At 45.3% G+C, this 19,625-nt stretch overlaps 1 protein-coding gene across 2 annotated transcripts in view; it reads left to right on the forward strand.

Moving 5' to 3' along the window:
- EPG5 (ectopic P-granules 5 autophagy tethering factor) overlaps nucleotides 1-18,007 on the forward strand; it is a 110,045-nt gene extending 92,038 nt beyond the window's left edge. For both annotated transcript variants that reach the window (XM_047086311.1, XM_047086310.1), the window contains 6 exons: nucleotides 674-818; nucleotides 7,492-7,734; nucleotides 8,996-9,212; nucleotides 9,398-9,613; nucleotides 11,180-11,294; nucleotides 13,506-18,007. In XM_047086311.1, coding sequence (XP_046942267.1) covers nucleotides 674-818; nucleotides 7,492-7,734; nucleotides 8,996-9,212; nucleotides 9,398-9,613; nucleotides 11,180-11,294; nucleotides 13,506-13,688 — 1,119 coding nt within the window. In that variant the 3' untranslated portion in view covers nucleotides 13,689-18,007. The remainder of the gene's footprint in view (nucleotides 1-673; nucleotides 819-7,491; nucleotides 7,735-8,995; nucleotides 9,213-9,397; nucleotides 9,614-11,179; nucleotides 11,295-13,505) is intronic.
- Nucleotides 18,008-19,625: the final 1,618 nt, after the last annotated feature.

The raw sequence follows: 19,625 nt of genomic DNA on the forward strand, positions 1-19,625 counted from the left end.
CTGAGCCTCCCCCGTTCATGCTCTCTCTCTCTCTGTCTCAAAAATAAATAAACGTTAAAAAAAAAAAAATTAAAAAAGGTAGAGGATGTATGTCATGGTGCACTTATTTTGTACTCCTAGAGTTTTTAGTTTTAATTATCTCTCTTGGTCAACCTTCACTTACGGCAGGATCATGGGCTAACGAGAGGTGAAAAAGGTTGGGGGTGGCAGCTGTTGGTTTAGGGATCTGGATGTCCTTGGCAGCAGAATGGCAGGGAAGTTATGAGCACGAGTTTGAGGTCTGACCAACTCCGGTCCCCCGCCCCCTGCCATTGTGACGTTGGTGTTCTCATCTGAATTGGAAATAGTAATACTTGCCTGTAAAGTGTTGTTGTGAGAATTAAATTAGGTAATGAATTGGAAAAGTTTCTGGCAAGTAATTAGTATAGCGTTAATGTTTTTATTAACGGAGTGAAAAAGGAAGAGTGTTCTGGAATTCGGGAGAATGTGTGTTCTAGTGACAGATGTGCGCGTATCCCTAGACACAGGGTCGGTCCTTCGACACATGCCTGTCTTTGTGTGGTCTCCTGCTCTGTTCTCTCTACCTGCTACCAAAGCAGTCAGAGCCGCGGCATGCTCCCCAGCACTTAACACTGCTTGCATGGATTCATATGAATGCTCCTTTTTCTGTCAGGATGCAGTTCCAAAATGCCGAGCCTTCACTCATCAGATGGTTCAGTTCCTCAGCTCCCTGGAACAAAATGGAAAAATCACTTTAGCAGCCCTAGAAAAGGAGATGTCTAAGCTCTTAGATGATATCATCGCCTTTAACCCACCTGGTAAGTGGCCACGGGCAGTCATGTATTTATTCAGTCGGTGAATCCCTGCGGTGTGTGAGGCCTCGTGAGGTCCGGGAGGCGGGCAGGACGCTTTCAGTCGTGTTCCCGGAGAAGTGATGCGCAGAGAGAGGACTGGCTCCCAGGGACACTGTCATTTCAGCACTGGGGAGGCACGAGTGCTAAGAACTTGAGGAGGGGTTCACACTGTCGGATGCTGGTGTGAGGTTAACTGGACTGAGGGCTAAGCTAGACGACTGGATTTAATGAGTGGGGGGAGCCAGAGACGGCCCGTGAGCAGCATTCCAAGATGCTTTGGCTCTTCCCTGGTGGGCACTCCAGAATCATCTATAGACACGTGAAGAAACTGTGTGCAGAGACTTGTGCTCCCAGCAGTTTGGTGGACTGGGTATCCTGACTGCTTCTGCTGAAAACAACTAAGAATGCTGGAGAAAATGTTTTTATGAAACCAAAAATGAAACTTATCATGGAAAATCTTAGAAGTCAGGACCTAAGTGGAGGAGGAACCTGCAAAGGTAATTGGAGTGCCGAGGCTGGCTTCTCCCATGAAGGCTTTTGTGGAACCTTCTTAGACTGGGTGGAGGCACTAAAGGCCGGGGCTTGCTAGTAATGGGATCCTAAAAGGAGCTCCTGTGCATCACCCACAGGATGGCATCTTCAGGACAAGGGTAGCTAGAGCTTAACCTGCCCCTGGGAGAGGAGGGCAAAGACAGTGGTATGTTTGACCTGGGTGTTGGGGCACATGTCTGTGTGGTGGGCAAAGAGCTACGTCTTTTTGAAAATTAGTAAGTATAAGTTGAAGCACATCTTTGAATTTGAAGCACAAATTCCCGCTACCTAGACTGTCAAGAGAAAAATTCCTGTATGTGGAAATTGAGTTCAAGTTGTTCTGGGTTGGCAGTGCCGTTAGATGCCTGGTACAAAGCAACCACAGAGCCGCTTTGCAGAAACCTGTCTTCAACTCTGGCCTCAGAGTTCCAAGGAATATGAAATCCTAGTGGAAAAAAAAGTCATAAAACACATAAGGAAACAAGGCCCCACAAGCAAGTCAGCAGAAAATGACAGTAGACTCACACATATAAAGACTTAAGACACTGGAATAATTAATTAGCACAGTAAACTAGTATTTTTAATCTATTTGATGAAATAAAAGATTTGAAAATGTCAGTAAGGAGCAAGAAATTATAGAAATATACAGCTTTGAGAGAGAATCAGATATTCTAGAAATGAAAATATAAAAATTGTGATAAAAACTTGGTAGGCTCAACTCCTCTGAAGAGAAAATTAGTAAGCCGGAAAACGAACATGAAGACAATGTCCAGAATGCAGAACAGACAGAGAAAGAATGTGGAAGTGAGGTTAGAGGGCATGGAGGATAGGCCGAGAAGATTTACCACATATCCAGTTACCCAGTCAGAATTCCAAGAGAAGAGGACAGAACTGGGGGGAGGCAGTAAGGAGCTGGAGAGATAGCAGGACTGAGAATTTTCCAGGGCTGATGAACGGAAAACTCCTCGGATTCAGTAAACCCAGCAAATCTCAAGAAGGTTGGAGAGAAATTGACATCTGTACACACTGGTGACACTGCAGAGGTACCAGGGACAAAGGAAACAACTTTCACATGAAGGAAGGAAGGACAGATGGGCGGACACGTTCAAAGGAACAACATTTGCACTGACCGCCGATTTCTCAGTAGCAACAAAGGAAGCTAAGACAGTGGAGCAACTCGAGTGTGCTCCGAGAAAATGACCGTGACCTGGAACTATCACCTTAGAGATACGGTCTTCAAGGGTAAGGATAAAATAAAGATATTTTCACTGACAATGGAGAGTGTCCCAAAGACATCACTAAAGGCAGTCTTGAAGCATGTTCTTTAGGTAGAAGAGTCATCACGAATAAAAAGAATTGGATTACAAGAAGGAAAAGTAAGCAGAGAAAGTGGTAAAATGTGGTTAATATGAACATAAAATGCCTGTGGAAAGCTACAGTCAGCATGCATTTAGGGGCTTAAAAAGCAAAAGCTGAAATTAAACTATATTACCACGAGTATATAGAAGTGAGGAAGGAGGTTGAGTTAAAAGCATTCTAAAGTTTTAGTATTGTTTGAAAGGGTCAACAAATTGATTAAATTTATACCTTGATGAAATGTGAATGTTGACATTTCTCAGATGTTCGCTAAAAGAACAGAAATAAAATGTATAATTGCCAAGTTAGTGGAAAGAGATAAAAAGGAATGGCCAAAATGCATTTAGTCCAAAGAAGGCAAGAAAAGAAGCTTGGAGAAGGTGAGAAAAATAACCAAAACGAGGTGGTAGAGTTTACGTCCGTAAATGTTAATGGACTGTTTAAAAGACAGAATTTGTCAGACTGGATTAATAATGCACAACACCAGCTCTAAGCTGTTTATAAAAAGTACATACAAAGCATAGGCTATACAAAGCTTTCTAGAAGGCAGTCATAGCGGGCAGTTACTAAAATAGAAAGCTGGCATAGCTTTCATATTAGACAGTTAGATAGGACTATATGGCAGAAAGCATTACAGAGCCAGATGATCTCTAGGGTGTTTTCCTGCCTTGAAGTTGCATGACAGAAAAATAAATAAATAAAAAGTGTTAATAGAGATAGAGTCATTGGAAATTGATAAAAGTTTTCATATACCAGGAAGATACAATAATGATAAATGTATTTGTACCTAATAACACAGTAGCGACTACGAATACCTGAAGTGAAAATTGACAGAATTAGGAAGAGAAATGTGAAAGTCATTCACAGTAAGAGATGTGGCCACACTTCTGACAGTAATTAATTAAGGAAGGAAAATCAGTAAGGCTCTAGGAAGTCTGATGGCCCAGCTGGCTGTAGTGCCCATGCGGAGGAGATGTGCCCTGTAAACGCAGAACTCACGTGGTGTCAATCTTGCCCGGCACGGGTAAGGAACCTCACCACTTGTTCAGTAGAAAGTCAGTTTCCACCAATCCCAAAGGACTGGTGTGGAACAGACCACGCACATTTTAACCACAGTGCAGTGAACTTAGGAATCAGTAGCAAAATATAATCGCATGCTGGAATTAAGAAGCAAACTTTAAATAACTGATGACCAAAGAAGCAATCATAATAGAAATTAAAAATATTTAGAACTGGATACAAAACCAGAATGCATCAAAACTTGTAGGATGCAGCTGCAGTGGCACTTAATTGCTTGGCCTTAAATGCTTATATTAAAATTTTAAAAAGATGAAGGTTAGTAAGGTAAGGATCCAGCTTAAGAGGTTATAAAAAGAACAGCAAAATACAACTAAAGACTGCGGAAGGGAAGAAGTAATAATCCAGAGAAGATAAGTAGGAAGAGACTGAGGATGAAGAACAATGAAAGTGGCCAATACAGGCGTTGGTGAATCTAAATGAAATGTGAGTGTCTAAAACAAGAATAACAGTAATGCCTCCCTGGGTTATGGCACCAGTAGGTTAAAGCCCTTGCATGGTCTGAGAGTCAGTTAACATCAGACTTTGAAAACTCAAGAATGCATGTGTCATTTGTAAGATAACCACCATAAGAATGTTGAGTGTTTAACTTCCAGACGAAAAGAGAAAAAGTACAATAAGATATAATGAAAGGAAGTAAAAGAGAGAAAAAGGAATGTGGAATAGGAGGAATAAAGAGAAGATATATCAAAAGATAATAGACTTAGACCCCGTTACGTCAGTAATTACATTAAATATGAATGACTAAAATTGTCACACTGAATAAAGGAAGGAAGAAAAAGATGACCCACTAGAAAAAAATGAACAAAGACCCTTGAATTGACCCTCCACAAAAGAGAATATCTAAATGACCAGTGTATCTACAAAAAGGTGCTAAACCTTGTTAATAATCAGGGAAAATATCGGGGTGCCTGGGTGGCTCAGTCGGGTAAGCATCCGACTCTTGGTTTCAGCTCAGGTCATGATCTCACAGCACGGAGCCTGCTTGGGATTCTCTCACTCTCCTACTCTCTCTGCCCCTCTCCCGTTTATTCACACATGCATGAGCATACTCTCTCTCTCTCTCTTTCTCTCAAAATAAATAAGTAAACTTTAAAAAAATAATCAGGGAAATACAAATTAAAACCTTAGAGACATATGATGACATATCCATTAGAATGGCTAAAATTAAAAAGGTTTCAATACTAACTGTTGGCAACTATGTAGATCAGAGTAACTCTCGTGTACTGCTGATCACAGAGTATATTGGTACAACCTTTTTTAGAAGTTTGCTATGATCTACTGGTTTGCATATCTTACAACTCAGAATTCTGCTCCTAGAATATTCTAAAAGAAATGCACCTGTGCCCTGGGAAATATGAACAGTGTCTGTAGCTATGCATCTAAGGGGGTCCAAAACCGAAAAGAGCCCATTTGTTCAGTAGAAAGGACAAATTGTTGTATATTTGTATAATAGAATACAACAGTGAAAATCTGCCTCATCATGGGTGAATCTCACAAACTTTTAAATATTTACTTAAATACTGTTTGAGAATAGGTGATTGTAGTGTACTATGCTGGGAAGCATAGTCATTTAAAGCTGGTGTCACTGAGGAGATTGGAATTGGTGAACAAGAAATCAGTTGAAATTTCTCGAACATATCTGCAATATAGATTTACCATACAGGGCATGTAATATGGCAGTCAAAAATAGAGATTCTGGAACCAAACTGCCTGCTTTATCCACTTGCTAACTATGTGATCTTGTAGAAGTTGTGTAACTTCATCTGCAGACTGGGCATAATAATCGTACCTGTCTCATGTGGATAGTGTAAGCACGGAATGAGTGTATGCCTGGAGCTGTAGCATCGGTCTGGCAAGTCAGTAACTCAGTGAATGTTAAAAAAGGAAAGAAAAGAAAATTACCAGACAGTACTGGAGAGGCTGTTTTAGAATTGATCAAATGGATTTAGGCCCTGAAGATTAGCTAATAGCTGGCCAAGCACAGGAGAGGAGGGCTTTCTAGAAAGATCTTAATCAGAAGAGTGATGGGATCAGATCTGGTTTTTCAGAAAACATTTGTTGGCTGTGTTGATGATGCGTAGGGAGAGGCAAGGGTGGGATCTATTAGGAAGTTTATTGTAGTAGTTTTTTGTTCCTGTGAGTCATAATTAAAAGGCAGATTCAAATTAAAATAGCTATTGGACTGAAATTCATAGATAATGCCTTAATAAAGAATACCTGTGGGGTGCCTGGGTGGCTCAGTTAAGCGTCCAACTCTTGATTTCAGCTCAGGTCATGATCTCATGGTTCACGAGAGCCCTGCGTCAGGCTCAACGCTGTCAGATTCTGACAGCTAGGGATTCTCTGTTTCCTTCTCTCTCTGCCCCTCCCCTGCTCATGCTTGCTCACTCACTCTCAAAATAAATAAATAACCTTTAAAAAAAAGAGTATCTCTACCCATAGAAATACATGAAAAAATAGGTATTCATATATAGGTTGTTTCTAAAACCTTTGTTTTTGAAGTCCTTGCTTGATAATAAGTAGGAGTGTTGTTGTTTTTTTAATGTTTATTTATTTTTGAGAGAGAGGGAGTGAGCAGGGAGGAGGAGAGAGAGAGGGAGAAAGAATCCAAGCAGGCTCCACGCTATCAGCACAGAGCCCGATGCGGGGCTTGAACTCATGAACTATGAGATTGTGACCTGAGCCGAAATCAAGTCAGACGCCCAACCTGACTTGCCACCCAGGTGCCCCGATAAGAAGTAGGTCTTATAGTAACATTAAGTTAGGGTTTATTCAACACTTGTGAGTGGGTGAGTTTGGTTTGATAGGTGTGATGAGCAAGACCAAGACTCCCCTACTTTCATTGATGTGAGTACCGAAGCCTTGTGATAAGAAAGCCCCAGTTCTATTTCAGTAAGAATTTTTACCTAACTCAAGGAGAGCTAGAAGGAGCTGGCAACAACCGTGGCCTGTTGGATTGTCTTTTCCATGAACTCCCGGTGAACTGTTTTCTATTTGGGGATGTGAAGAAGGAATCCACCTCAATAACGTTTTGCAGTTCTCTTGTAGAATGAATTTGCTTTTTCTCGTCCTCTGTTCTCTTTTCATCTCAATTTTTTGGAAAGACCCATTATATTGCCCGTCTGTCCACTTTTCTTACTGAAAAAACAAAGAAAGAAATAAAAACTGCTTAAGTGAGGAGTTCTTTTGAAAAGGTTTAAAAAAGTTTTTCTTTTCCTTACTTTTATATTTAGTTTTAAGGAATAACCTCTATTCCTTGTAAATCACTCCAGAATATCTACAGCTTTGGCACTGGTGAGTGGAGGTACTGTTTCTAGACAGTTTACCAGGTGGCTTTTGAGATCTGTGAGCAAAGTCTGGACGATAAAGTCTAAGTAAGCATGTTCTGATAAATAATTTAGTCTTTTACCAGCTTGATGTCTGTTTATTGAAATATAGCTCAGCCGCCTCCCGTAACCAGGGATCGCTCAGTGGTTCCTCCTTTGCCCTTACGAAGTACTGATGTGCTGCATCCTGTCCTTAAAAGCTACACCCCATGCAGAGTGTTCCTTCTGGTCCTTCAGGATCAGTGACCAGAACTGTAAAGTGTGCCCCAGAGTGTGGCCAAGATCGGGCACACTGACATCGCCATTCCTGCAGCCACTCACGATGTGTCTGTGCTCCCCTGCAGACATGGACAGCCAGACCCGCCACATGGCGCTCAGCAGCCTCTTTATGGAAGTCCTGATGATGATGAACAACGCAACTATTCCAACGGCAGAGTTCCTCCGGGGCAGTGTCCGCACCTGGATTGGGCAGAAGGTGCACGGGCTGGTGGTTCTGCCTCTCTTAACAGCAGCCTGTCAGAGCCTGGCTTCTGTCCGCCACATGGCTGAGACGACAGAAGCCTGCATCACTGCCTACTTCAACGAAGGTACGAGGCTCTCGTTAGGATGGTCTTTTCCAGGGGAGAGTAAAGCTTTCTCAGAAAGATGTACCTTTCTGGACCCTTCCAGTGAGCGATTTGTTTGTTAATGTAGCTGATGTTTCACAATGTATTTTGTATTGTCCACAAAGATCTGCAGTTAGTGTGAGAACCTATGGCCCGTGTCTGTTAGTACAGTCCTGTTTCAGTGGAGGGAACCTCCAATTCATTTTACAGTGGTTTTGGAGGTCAGACCGGCTCTTTTATGGGAGGCAGGTCATGTAAAGTCACAGGCCTAGCCATGATCTTCTAAAGAAATGCTATAAACCAGAATCTTTATAAGACCCACTATGTTAATATTCTTTATTTTTGTCACTTTTTAAAATGAGTTTTCATGTGTGTCTTTTATTGCTTCTTGTCACATCTTTTACACTATTACAAAGAGATCAAAGCCCATCCCCCCACCCCCACCTTTTAAAAATCATTCTTATTCCCTAACCTCCCTCTAACTCGATTCTGGAAACATTGTGGTCTGGTTAAGAAGAATTGCTCGGATGAACATTCTCAGCTGTGATAGCCAGATACACATCATTGTGCACACAGTAGGAGAGAAGGAAGGGTATTAGAGCAAGAAGGCCGGGAAGTGCCCGTCACCTGCTGCTGCCCTTCCTTGACAACCCGTGAACAGTGCATGTCCCTGTGTCCCCCCATGGAAGGTGCTGCACATGTCACCATCTCCCCACTGTCATTCCCCCAAAGAATTGAGAACCACTAGGATAACACTCCTGCTTCAAATTCATTCGGGTTGCTAAAATCAAAAATTTTTTTTTTCAGTTTGTGAAACAGTTTTAAGGATTTCTGTTGAGGTATGAGTCAAACCAAGCCCTGAAAAGTAGAAATACTTCTGTCAAATAGAGTAATAATAATTTCCTTGAGAAAAGCATATTCACAACCCACTTAAAAGGTATTAGATGAAGTTAAAACCCTTAGGTGACTTGGACAGGCAGTACCTACCTGTGATTTTAAGGTATTAAAAGGGAGAGAAGGGTGATTCTGACCTCTTGCCCTCTAGCCGTGGATGGGCACTTAGCGTGAGGACTTCCCAGTCTATGCCATGAGGCACGTTTCACTTGTGTGGCCTCCAGGGCCCACGTGGGCTTGACATGAAGCCTAAAGTGAAGAGGCCCATTCCAGCAGGTAAATAATTTCATTCTTGTTTTCATCTTGCTATCTTTCCTTGTTTTTTTTTTTTTTTTTTTTTTTTTCTCAGGCTCCCTCAGTCAGAATTTAGGATGGGGCCCCATTCTGGTGTCCCTCCAAGTTCCGGAGCTCACCATAGAAGAATTTCTGCAGGAGTGCCTGTCCCTCGGCAGCTACCTGACTCTCTATGTCTACTTGCTACAGTGTTTAAACAGCGAACAGACTTTAAGGAACGAAATGAAAGTGCTTCTCACCCTGAGCAGGTGGTTGGAGCAGGTGTACCCCGGGTATGTTGGCCCTGTGGCTGCTCTGTCCCTGTCACTGTGTTAACACGCTGGGCTGTCAGCCAAAGCTTTGAAAGTACCAAGTGTCCCCCATACTTAAAATTCAAATGTGGAATTTCAATTAAACAGGAGCGGAAAGAAGCCACCTCTAATTGTGTTTTCCTCCTGGGCACCCCCCCCCCCCCCAGCTCCGTGCAGGAAGAGGCCAAGCTGTTTTTGTGGTGGCACCAAGTCCTGCAGCTGTCCCTGATTCAGACGGAACAGAGTGACTCGGTCCTGATAGAGTCTGTCGTTCGAATTCTGCTCATGCTTCAGAGCAGACAGAGCCAGCTGGCCGAGGAGAGGCTCAGCTCCGGGATTCTGGGGGCAATCGGGCTGGGCCGGAAGTCGCCCCTGTCCAACAGGTAAGCAGGCGCCTGCCACTGCTCTTCCCACTGGGCCTCAGCATCTGCCCCTGCTTGGGGACTGGGATACTTGAGTAGGCTTTTTGACTTCAGGGCTAGGTCCCCTCATAGATTAAGGGGGGAAAAATCAGCTTGATTACATCTTTATATATTACAAAACATGTTTATTTTTTGTAAACAACTTTGTTTTCACATTTAAAGAATGTTTTCTTAGTAATATCTCTCGTTGTATTTTGACTGTGTAACCTGACCACACTGCTGATTTCTTTCTGGCTTTGAGCCAGCGATGGTGTGTAAAGTTAGGTTATAATACCCCAGTTAGTTGCTTCACTGCCTGTACTTTGTCAGGGCAGCGCAGGCCCATGAGGGACTCAGTCTCCTAGAACTGTGAATCGCGATGAGTTCAAGTCCACTGATGAGAGGGATAAGTAATGAGAAACAAGTCTAAGTTTTTGTTGCTGAAAATTGCAAGGCATGGAAGAATTTGCCACTGGCCTCCAATTTTTATCTCCCTTATTTGCATAGTGGTTTTCTTCCCTAGCCTTTATCAGGGTTGAAAAGAGTTCTGCCATTGTGATGTCAGCATTCTTGTAGAATAGCCCATTGCAACTTCGGGAATCAGTCCAGACCAGGTCACATCATGTGTCTTTGTTTGTGGTAGAATTTAGCAGGAGTATGTGACTTTGATTTACCTAAATTGTGGCAGACTACACATAACGTAAAATTTATTACGGTAACTCTTTTAAACTATACAATTCAGCGGCGTTTAATACATTGACAGTGTTGTACTCATTGCCACTGTCTAGTTCAGACATGTTTCTGTCTTCCCAACAGGAAATCCCGTACTTGTTAAACAGTTAACTCCCTATGTCCCTCTCCCCTGAGTCTCTGGCAGCCACTAAGTGACCTTCTGACTTTATTATATCCTTTCTGGACATCTCATAGAAATGGAATCATATACTGTGTGGCCTCTTGTGTCTGGCTTCTGTGACTTCACCTGAAGTTGCAAGACTCACCCATGTTTAATCATGAATCAGTACCTCACTCCTTTTTATGGCTGAGTAATATTCAGCCATGTGGATGTGGTATGGATGTACCACATTTTGTTTATCCATTCATCAGTGGATAGACATTTGGGTTTTTACACTTTTTGGCTGCTATAAAGTTTGTTAACAAACTTTTGCTGCACATGTTTTCAGTTCTTTTGAGTTATGTGCCCAGGAGTAGAATTGCTGGGTCATATGGTTTCTCTGTGCTTAAGTTACTGAGTAACTGCCCAAATCCATTTTCCTGCACCAGTTTTTACATTCACACCAGCAGTGCCTGAGGTTCCAGTTATTCTACATGTTTGCAACAGTCTGAATGTTAGTTACGTTTTTTGGGCAGTGATGATGGAAAGAAAGGTTAAGGCTCCTTCTTGGTCATACTTAAGGTTTTCCTGCAGAGGCTAGCAACAACGTTAGGTCTGAAATGTGTTTATCTTGTTTTTAAAGAGAAAATGTGGTATTTATTTTAAAATATTTACTTGACTCGTCATTTACTTCTGACCTCTCCCTGACGCCGAAGGTTCCGAGTGGTTGCTCGAGGCATGGCCGCCTTCCTTTCGGTTCAGGTTCCTTCCGAGGATCAGATCCGTTTGAAGCCTGGCTCTGAATTACATCTGACCCCAAAAGCTCAGCAGGTCAGTAAAAACAGCTTTACATTTAAGGGTCGGAGTCTTTTCGGCGGGCCTTCCCGGGAGGCGAGGGGTGGCAGCCGTTGTCCTCATACATGGCGGCGTGGTTCGCTGTCGTAGCTCTGTGCTGTGCTCTGCATACTGCACGTGCCTGCCTCAGATTTTAAACCAGTTTTTGTAGGTGCGTGCCTAGAGCACTGGAAGTGCCGTTGTAGAAAAAGCAAGGCCATGGGCAAGCCAGCCGGTCCAGGGTCGAATTGGTTCTGATGAATAGGATTGTGACCACGTGCTGGGGGCCAGGGACTGGCACAGAAGATGGGGCCACAGGAGACTGACTAGGTTAGTTGAGCTTTAACTTGGAACCAAGGAAGTCGTTCTGATTTTGTGAGCCTGGGGGTTGACCCCTGTTGGCTGATGTGGGAATAACCAAAAAACATGGACACGGTGGCAGCTGTGAGAAATTATAGTTTGTTCTAAAAACGCGGGAGGCCATGTGGCAGTGGTCCTGTCCTCATAGGTATTTTCACCTGTAAACAGGCTGGCCGTGTACAGAGGGGTCTCCTGTAAAACAGTGGCCAGCATTCCTGAGTGCTCACCGGAGGCACTGTTGTGAGTTTTAACTCACTTGATATTAATGAGTTAACGTTTTAGCTCATTTAATCCTCATGAGAACCCTGTGCTGTAGGAGCTGCTGTTATCCTGGTTGTGTGCTGAGGAAGTGGGGCTGAGAGGGGCGGGGCTCAGTGACTTGTAAGTGCCGGCTGGGGCCTCACCCCGTCTGCGCTCTGCAGTTCTCTCTGTGTCTGGTGGGTGCTCGCACCCCTCGCTCTTCGTCCTTTGTGGCCTTGTGATGTCCAAGCCGGCCACGTGCAGGGCGATCTCTGGGTTATTAAGAGCAAGCATCCAGCGATCCAGGCAGCAGGTTCTTCACAGGCTTTTTGGTTTATACAGTACCCGATACTTGTCGCCAATTGACCTGACAACTGCTGTTTGAGTCCTTAATGTCATATATGAGCCGTGTAGGAACTGCCACACGTGGGCAGGAAATTCTCCCGAGGGCCGATTGTGAAGTGGGCGCGACACCCACGTATATTCGAGAAGTCTGATGCTCTCCTGTGGCTACCAGGTCTCCCGGGCCTTGCCTCTCCACCTTCATTCCCTTATGTGATGACTCCTGCCTGCCCCCCATTGATGCCTGTTCTCAGATTGAACTCCCTCCACCCAGCAGTCAGGTTGGGAGCTACATCCCTTCAGTTGTTCATTTTTGGCTCTGACACTTCTGTCTTCAATCCCCTGGCAGTTTATTTCTAAGCTGCCAAATTATTTACCATCCTCAACGACTTCTCCATCCTTGTTTACTGACCTGAGCCTTGATCTGCATTTGATCTGCATTCTCTTGTGCGGGGGCCCCATATCTGAGAGGGGAAGGTGTGGGGTAGTCTGTGGTCACGTTCAGAATCCTGGGGGTGGATGACCGGTGTCAAAGCTCTCCCACACCAAGAACCACTGTTCTGATTTTGTTTTCTCCACATACAGTCTTCTTCTCCTTTCCTACTATGAAGGAAAGAAATGTTGAAATTGTGGAATTGAAGAATGTTTTTCTTTATTCCCGAAGAGAGGCATGGGAACACCTTCATTGTTTCTGGCGGGCAAAGCCGAGGAGCTTGATCTGTACTTTATATGCTTGTTGACCGATAGAATGATCTCACCCTCAGCAGCACTTAGGCACTGGTTTCTTTTGAATTGCATATAATTAGACAGTTTAATATGACGTGATTTGGTAATCTAAGAACAAACCCAATAGCAAATCAAAATCTCACAGTAGCTGGTGCCTGGGATTTCGGTTTGGGTTCTGGGAGGAGAGGCAGCAGGAGATCGGTGGGGAGGGCTCTGTGCCGGCACTGGCGGGAAGGAGGATGAGGCAGTGGGCCGGCCTGGCCTGGCTGCCACAGTGGCTTTCTGCGGGGAAGGTTGGAGAAACAGCACAGCCAGGAGGAGGGAAGGCTGGGTGTGGAGGCTGCTGAAGCCAGAGAAGCTTGGGTGCTGGCTTCCTTCTGCTGTGGTTCATCAGTGCCTGCCTTTGGGACTTCTGCTTCCGGTTCCCTAGGCTTCCCTGAGGCTCGCAGTTGCACCAGATGATGGCAGGTGTGCTGCACCTGCAGGGATCACGAACTATACATCTGTGTGGTTAACCCTCCTGTCTTCCGTGTCTTTCAGGCTCTGAATGCTCTTGAATCCTTGACATCAAGTAAGCAGTATGTTGAATACCAGGATCAGGTATCACAAGCTGCACAATTTATAAAGCATCCTGGCCATTGCCTCCAAGATGGGAAAAGCTTCCTGGCTCTTCTTGTTAACTGTCTCTATCCAGAAGTGCATTATTTGGACAACATACGATAGTAACACCGAGTCTCTCAAAAAAACCTGTTGCTGTTTATGTTTACATTTAACTTTGCTGTTGCACAAGTAACTTTGCTCAGTCTCACTGCAGAGCTCAGTTGGGCCAGTGAGTTCGTTGACTGAGAGGCAAGTCGGGAGGCACTAGATAATTCTGTTGTGCATGCGCATGTGTGTATGTCTTTGTGTGTGTGTGTGTGTGTGTGTGTGTGTGTGTGTTTTCTTAGTTCTTGAAACTTCCCAGGGCCTTTGTAGTTTTTATGTGCACCCCACTGGAGAAAATGAGTCCCACTTGGGCACAGAGCCATTCAGCTGCTGGATCCCCAGTCACCTCACAGGACCCCCCCCACGGGGCTCTGTTGTATGTCTCCATTTCTGTCTTCCCTGTTTTATTTAAATCTCAAGACTGCTGTGTCAGATCTAACTGCTTTGGGAATCATGTAGAACCCTCAGTTTTGAACCTCATTTGTGTTCTTTCAAAGTAAAACAAGCTTTGAAAACTTCTGCATTTCTCAAATGTGGGGAAATACACCAGCTTCAAAGTATTATTTCCCTCAAAATGGAGATAAGAATGCTGAATTAAAGTGAGGCATTGTCTGAAATGTGGCCACTTGATCCTTGATTGTAGCGGATGGCAGAGATGGTGACAAGTCCATTTCCATCCAGCTGTGGTCCTCATGAAGAAGGAGATGTCCATGTAAACTGAGGGGGCACACAGGTAGCATGTGATGAGCAGACTGTGTACAGACATGTTTCGTTTGATCCCCGTGGTGGAGAGTGTGGTCACTGTGGACATATGTGGACATAGTGTCAGGCCTACCCCAGCCCATTCCTGCATTCACACCGCTTCCTCAGCCCCCGTGGACATCAAAGTTTGTACCTCTTGATAGACAGCAGGTTTGAAATCTGAAGGCCTTGCTCTCTAGAGAGGGAGTCTGAGAACTTAATGCTCTGTATTCTGCTTGTTTCTTCATTCCACATTTAAGCTCAAATGAAGTTAGACACTTGTCCGTGGAAACTTGACTTTTCCAGTAGCCATGTGCCTTCTGTTGTTGTTCACCATTCACTCGCTACCAGAGCCTGTCTGCTGCCTTGCTCTGTGGCCAGCTTCTTGCTCTTGTCATTTCCACCCCCGGCATGAGCAGTTTGACTTCTGCCTTCCTAATTCTCTTGGCTCGAAATTGATTTTGTTCACTCAGCTGGCAGAATATGTCTTCTGTTCATGGATTAATTATAACCCGAGGATATTTATCTAACAGTGTCTGAACTGAGAGCCCTCAGCAGGGGGAAGCGGGATAAAGGTTAACGGAGTGATAACCTCTCTTCAGATCTCCTCTTGGAGTGCTCCCCCCCCAACATTTGGAAGTGTGCGGGAGCCTGTTCTCCCAGTTTGAACTTGTTTAGTTGCACAGAACACATCTGCTCCACAGATCAAGATTATCCCTGTGAGCCTCCAAGGTTGTAGGCCACAAAGCATCCCTCTCAGAGGGCACATCACAGGGCTCTCCTTGGTTTTGCTTTTCTCCATTTTCAAAATCAGTCAGCCTCCCTGTGCTGTGTTAAGAAAATGTCATAAGCTGTGGGCAGTTCAGTGGCCGATTTGGCCACAAAGATTTCATGACAGAAGTGTTTTGTGTGCTGTTTTCTGTGAGGAGGCTGTAATTATTGATATCCTAGAATGTGAAAATTTTGAGTGACAGTCTACATTTTAAAGAAAATTATGATTCATCTATTAATTTTCAAAGGTTTGTAATATTTATAACGTATTTGGTCTGTAAAAATTATAAAAAATAAAATCAGTCTTTGGTTGTAGCTGGCAAGAATATGAATTTTAGGGGTATTTCAGTTAAAGTTAACGCAGAATGTTATGCCCAATGTCCTCTGTTCTGATATGGGAACTTGATTTTCAGAGATGCTTGGTGAAATACTTCCTCTCTGACTACTTTGTGCTTAACAGTGGAGGCCTCACTCACCACATAGCCTCCTTGGAGCGTCTCAAGGCTGAGGAAGTGCTTTAAAGATGCTGAGATAGTTCAGAAGGTGGCAACACTGCTATAGCCTTCTGGGGGCAGAATAGAATAGCCAGCCCTTGGCTTTCAGGAACGATGAGCCTTTGCTGCAAAAACAGTCGGCCTCCAGAGAGCGCAGGGCCAGGTTCAGACACCCTTACCTGCGGTGCCACATGTGATGCCTGGATCAAACCAGACCAAGGCCGCCCCGCGCCGAGCGGTGTTGGAGGCGAGCTAGCACCGACCTTCCCTGCCTGTGCCCGTTGGTGGCACCTGGCTCCGACAGGGACGTCATGACAGGTGCTTCCCCTGCATCTGCACTCATCTCCCCACAGCTCACAGAGCTCGGGTCTGAGAGGCACGCTTGACCTCCCCCGTGTCCTGGCTCCTGCGCCCGACTGGAACAAGGGGACAGGGCAGAAAGCTGGAAGGCACAGGCCGATGGGGAGGTTGTGCTGATTTGTCCGCTCAGCCTGATGGAGGAGCCAGGACCCACCCGGTGTGATCCCAGAGCTCCTGGGCGCGCAGAGAACGTCATGATCAGTTTGGGGCTCAGTCACATCTGCCCCCTGGGGTGGCCTGAGCCCCTCATTCTGAGGCCGGGCGAGCCTCTCCAGAAAATGAAAATCCCCCGAGTGGGCTCACTTCACCCTAACCAGCCCCATTCCTCCCGCTCAGTTACTAAAATCGGCGCATCCAGGGGGCACAAGGTAGGGTGTTCAGTTCATGCCCTTTCTTTTGAATGAAGGTGATACACAGTTTTCTATTGGGTTTTTAATACTAAGGTTAATGATTTCCTCTGGAGCAGGAAGCAAATGCTGTAGGATCATGACTTTTAAAGTTCATCTGGTCCCACTTCTCACTCAGCAGGGACCCCCAGCCCTGCTCTTCCAGCCAACCCCCTGCCTCTCCTCCGCCCTGTCCTGTGGCCAGGAGTCCTGCCCCTTGTGGACAAGCCCAGGTGGGCATTGGCTTTATGTTGTGCCAGAACTGGCCTGATGACATTGGTCATGGTTCGGCTGCAGCTGGCCAGGCCGGGGCTCCTCTGCTACTCTAACCGATCTTCTAACATTTTCAGACCTCATCACCCACCTGACCCCACCGGTCCACCTCTTAGTCTTCATGCTAAATGCTCAGTGCCTTTAGTTGGTCCTCTTCCCCCACGATGTCTGACAGGGCTGCTCTTTGGGGAAAGTGCCCAAGTTAGCCCATGTTACTCCAAAAGGGCCGTGTCCATGAATACCAGGGCCGGGGCTCAGGGGCACAAACTTGAGGTGGCAGTCACCCGCAGGCAGCAAGAGAGTATGCTTCCTTCTGTTTTGTGCCCTTGGCCTGATCTCTGTCCCGGGCTTTGTCACACCAGTGTGGGCCAAGCAGTGACGTTGACCCCCTGGGACATGTGGATGGCATCGGCTCTCGGCGGCTGTGCCCTGTGGTTCGCACATTCAGTTAGTGGCGAATTCGAACTCCACACCTTGGTTTAACATTAGTTGCTGCCCAAGATCAGTCTCATCGCCTGCCTGCATGATAAGCTAACAAATAAGGCGCTTTGCACGTATCCTTTAACACTGTCTGCTCTTCAGCCTGGACCAACTTCACGGCTTATTTCGAAGTAGTAGCTGAATTCTTTTCTGCTCAGTTAACTTTGTCTTCTTAAACAAAACGAGGAGTCTAATGTTGGAAGCAAACATGTTGCTTTTTTTTTTTTTTTTCAAGAGTATCCTCATACTGATCTTCCGTTTGAATCTGGGTTGAGCTGGATAAAGTTCTTGGCTTACAGCCAGGCGCTCTTACAGACCTTGTCCTGGTCCTTGGTGATCCCCACACATTATAGAGCCATCAAGTGTCCTGCAGAAGCTACAGCTGACACTTCTTCCCGTCTGGATAGGTTCCTGATTTTTGGTGACAATAACTTGAAAAAAATAAAACTGAACTACTGACCCTGTTTGGGGATAATGAAATCACTAAGGAATGAATGTTGTTTATTAAAACTTTTATTTTTTAATGTACAGATGTAATATCTCTCACTGAGCGCTGAAGGTTAGAATTTAGTTTTCCTTCAGTGGCTTAAAATCACTTATGTGGCAACAAGTACTTCCTGAGTGTGTTTAACTCTTTCCTTCCCACATGTATAGTGTGGCCTTTAACAACCACATCTTATCCGGTCATTAAATGTGCAATATTCACTTCTTGTTCATTGTTGAGCATTTTACACGCTTGTACAAAGATTGAGTTTTTATATAATGATGAGAAACAGAGAAATGCGAATGGGTTTAAGTAAAATCCTGCAAATAAACCAGAATTAAAATTGAATTTACATGTGGTGGACACGTCTCGTTTTTGGCAGATTGGTTGGCAGGTCTTTTCATCCAGAAGTCACACTAAGAAGAATTTGGAATCAGAGAGCTTGTAAGGGGTAGAAACTGTATTTTGTGACATGCCACCACATGCCACAAAGTTAAATTCAAAGAGAATTTAAGTCTTGGGAGTTTAAGAACAGGAGGCCACCTGGTGACCCCAGAGAATTCAGGAGAGCCCTGAGGGTCTACAGTGTGGCTGTGACCTTAGGAGGAGGAGGGACACGAAGCTGCAGGAAGGCTCCACCACCAGACTTCCTGGGCGGGGCTGGGGCACCTTGGAGGTCGAGCTGCCAGGGGAGGGCAGTATAACCTGAGCATTGAAGCTCAGGGAGCTCTTTCTCTCGCTTTCCTTAGCATTCGTGAGACACATCTTGAACGGGCCAAAGTATGGTGGGAGGGCCTGCACATTTGATTTGGGATTGACGTCAGTTTGGAATTTCTGTGGGACAGGGCCCCTTCCTCCCTTGTCTGGGTTTGGCTTCCTTTTTCCAGACGGAGCCACAGGATTTAGGGATTGGGAAGTGGATTAGAGGCAAGCTGTGCCACCTCCTAGTGTAGGAATCGGTTTCCTGTCTCTGGACCAGTGGGCTTTCTTGCTGGGACACACCCACAGAAATGCAGCGGGAAATGGTTCCTGTCACCCTGGGGCAGCTGAGAAATAGAGATGGTCTTCATCTAAGGGTGAAGGAGCCAGGATCTTCCTCTGGAAACTGCTCTTCTGAAGACAGCCCTCTTCCTTCTTGGTCTTCCTTTCTAGCCAAACCCTTTTAGGAAACAGCCACACTTTCCTGGTCTGTCAGAGTGACCAACACGGCCCCTCTCCTGGACACTGTATTGTAATATAGCCTAAATTTGTGGCTGACACCAGATTTACTGTGGACCTTCAGTCTTCCTGAGCTGCCCTGCTCCCTGCCTTGTCTTTTTTTTTTTGTTTTTTTTTGTTTTTAATATTTTGAGGTAGAGAGAAAGGGTGTGAGCATTGGAGGGGCACAGAGAGAGAGGGAGAGAGAGTCCCAAGCAGGTTCCATGCTGTCAGTACAGAGCCCGAAGGGGGCTTGATCTCACGGTCCATGAGATCATGACCTGAGCCAAAATCAAGAGTTGGACACTTAACAGCTGAGCCACCCAAGCGCCCCCTGCCTTGTCCTTAGTCAACCTTCCTTAAGGCCCTCTGTCCACCTTCCCTTTCCAGTCCCACTCTTCTCCTCCTTCATCTCATCCTCCTCCTCCTCCTCTTCTGGTGGCAGTATGGAGGTGAGTGCCTGGGCTGTCTTCAGCTCTGGGGACGCTTTGAGGTCACTTGGGGGTGACTGTGGAAGACAAAGGTCTGGGGGCCCAAACCCCGGGAAACCCAGAGTTCCAAGTATTTTTGTATCCTTATGTTGGCAGATCATGTTTTTCTCCCTTTAGTGCATAAAACGTGACACAGAGGAAGGGGCACAGGAGAGGAGGAGAGACATGGGAGAGAAAGCCTGGGAAAGAGGAGGCAGCATGTTGGTGTGGAAAGAGCTGGGACCACAGCTGTTTTGTCACAAAACATGTGGGAAGCTGGCCAGGCCGCTTTCCTCCTG

The sequence above is a fragment of the Lynx rufus genome, unplaced genomic scaffold, assembly GCF_022079265.1.
Source record: "Lynx rufus isolate CCGP_SWC_20201006 ecotype Redwood Valley unplaced genomic scaffold, mLynRuf1.p SCAF_20, whole genome shotgun sequence".
Lineage (NCBI taxonomy): Eukaryota > Metazoa > Chordata > Mammalia > Carnivora > Felidae > Lynx > Lynx rufus.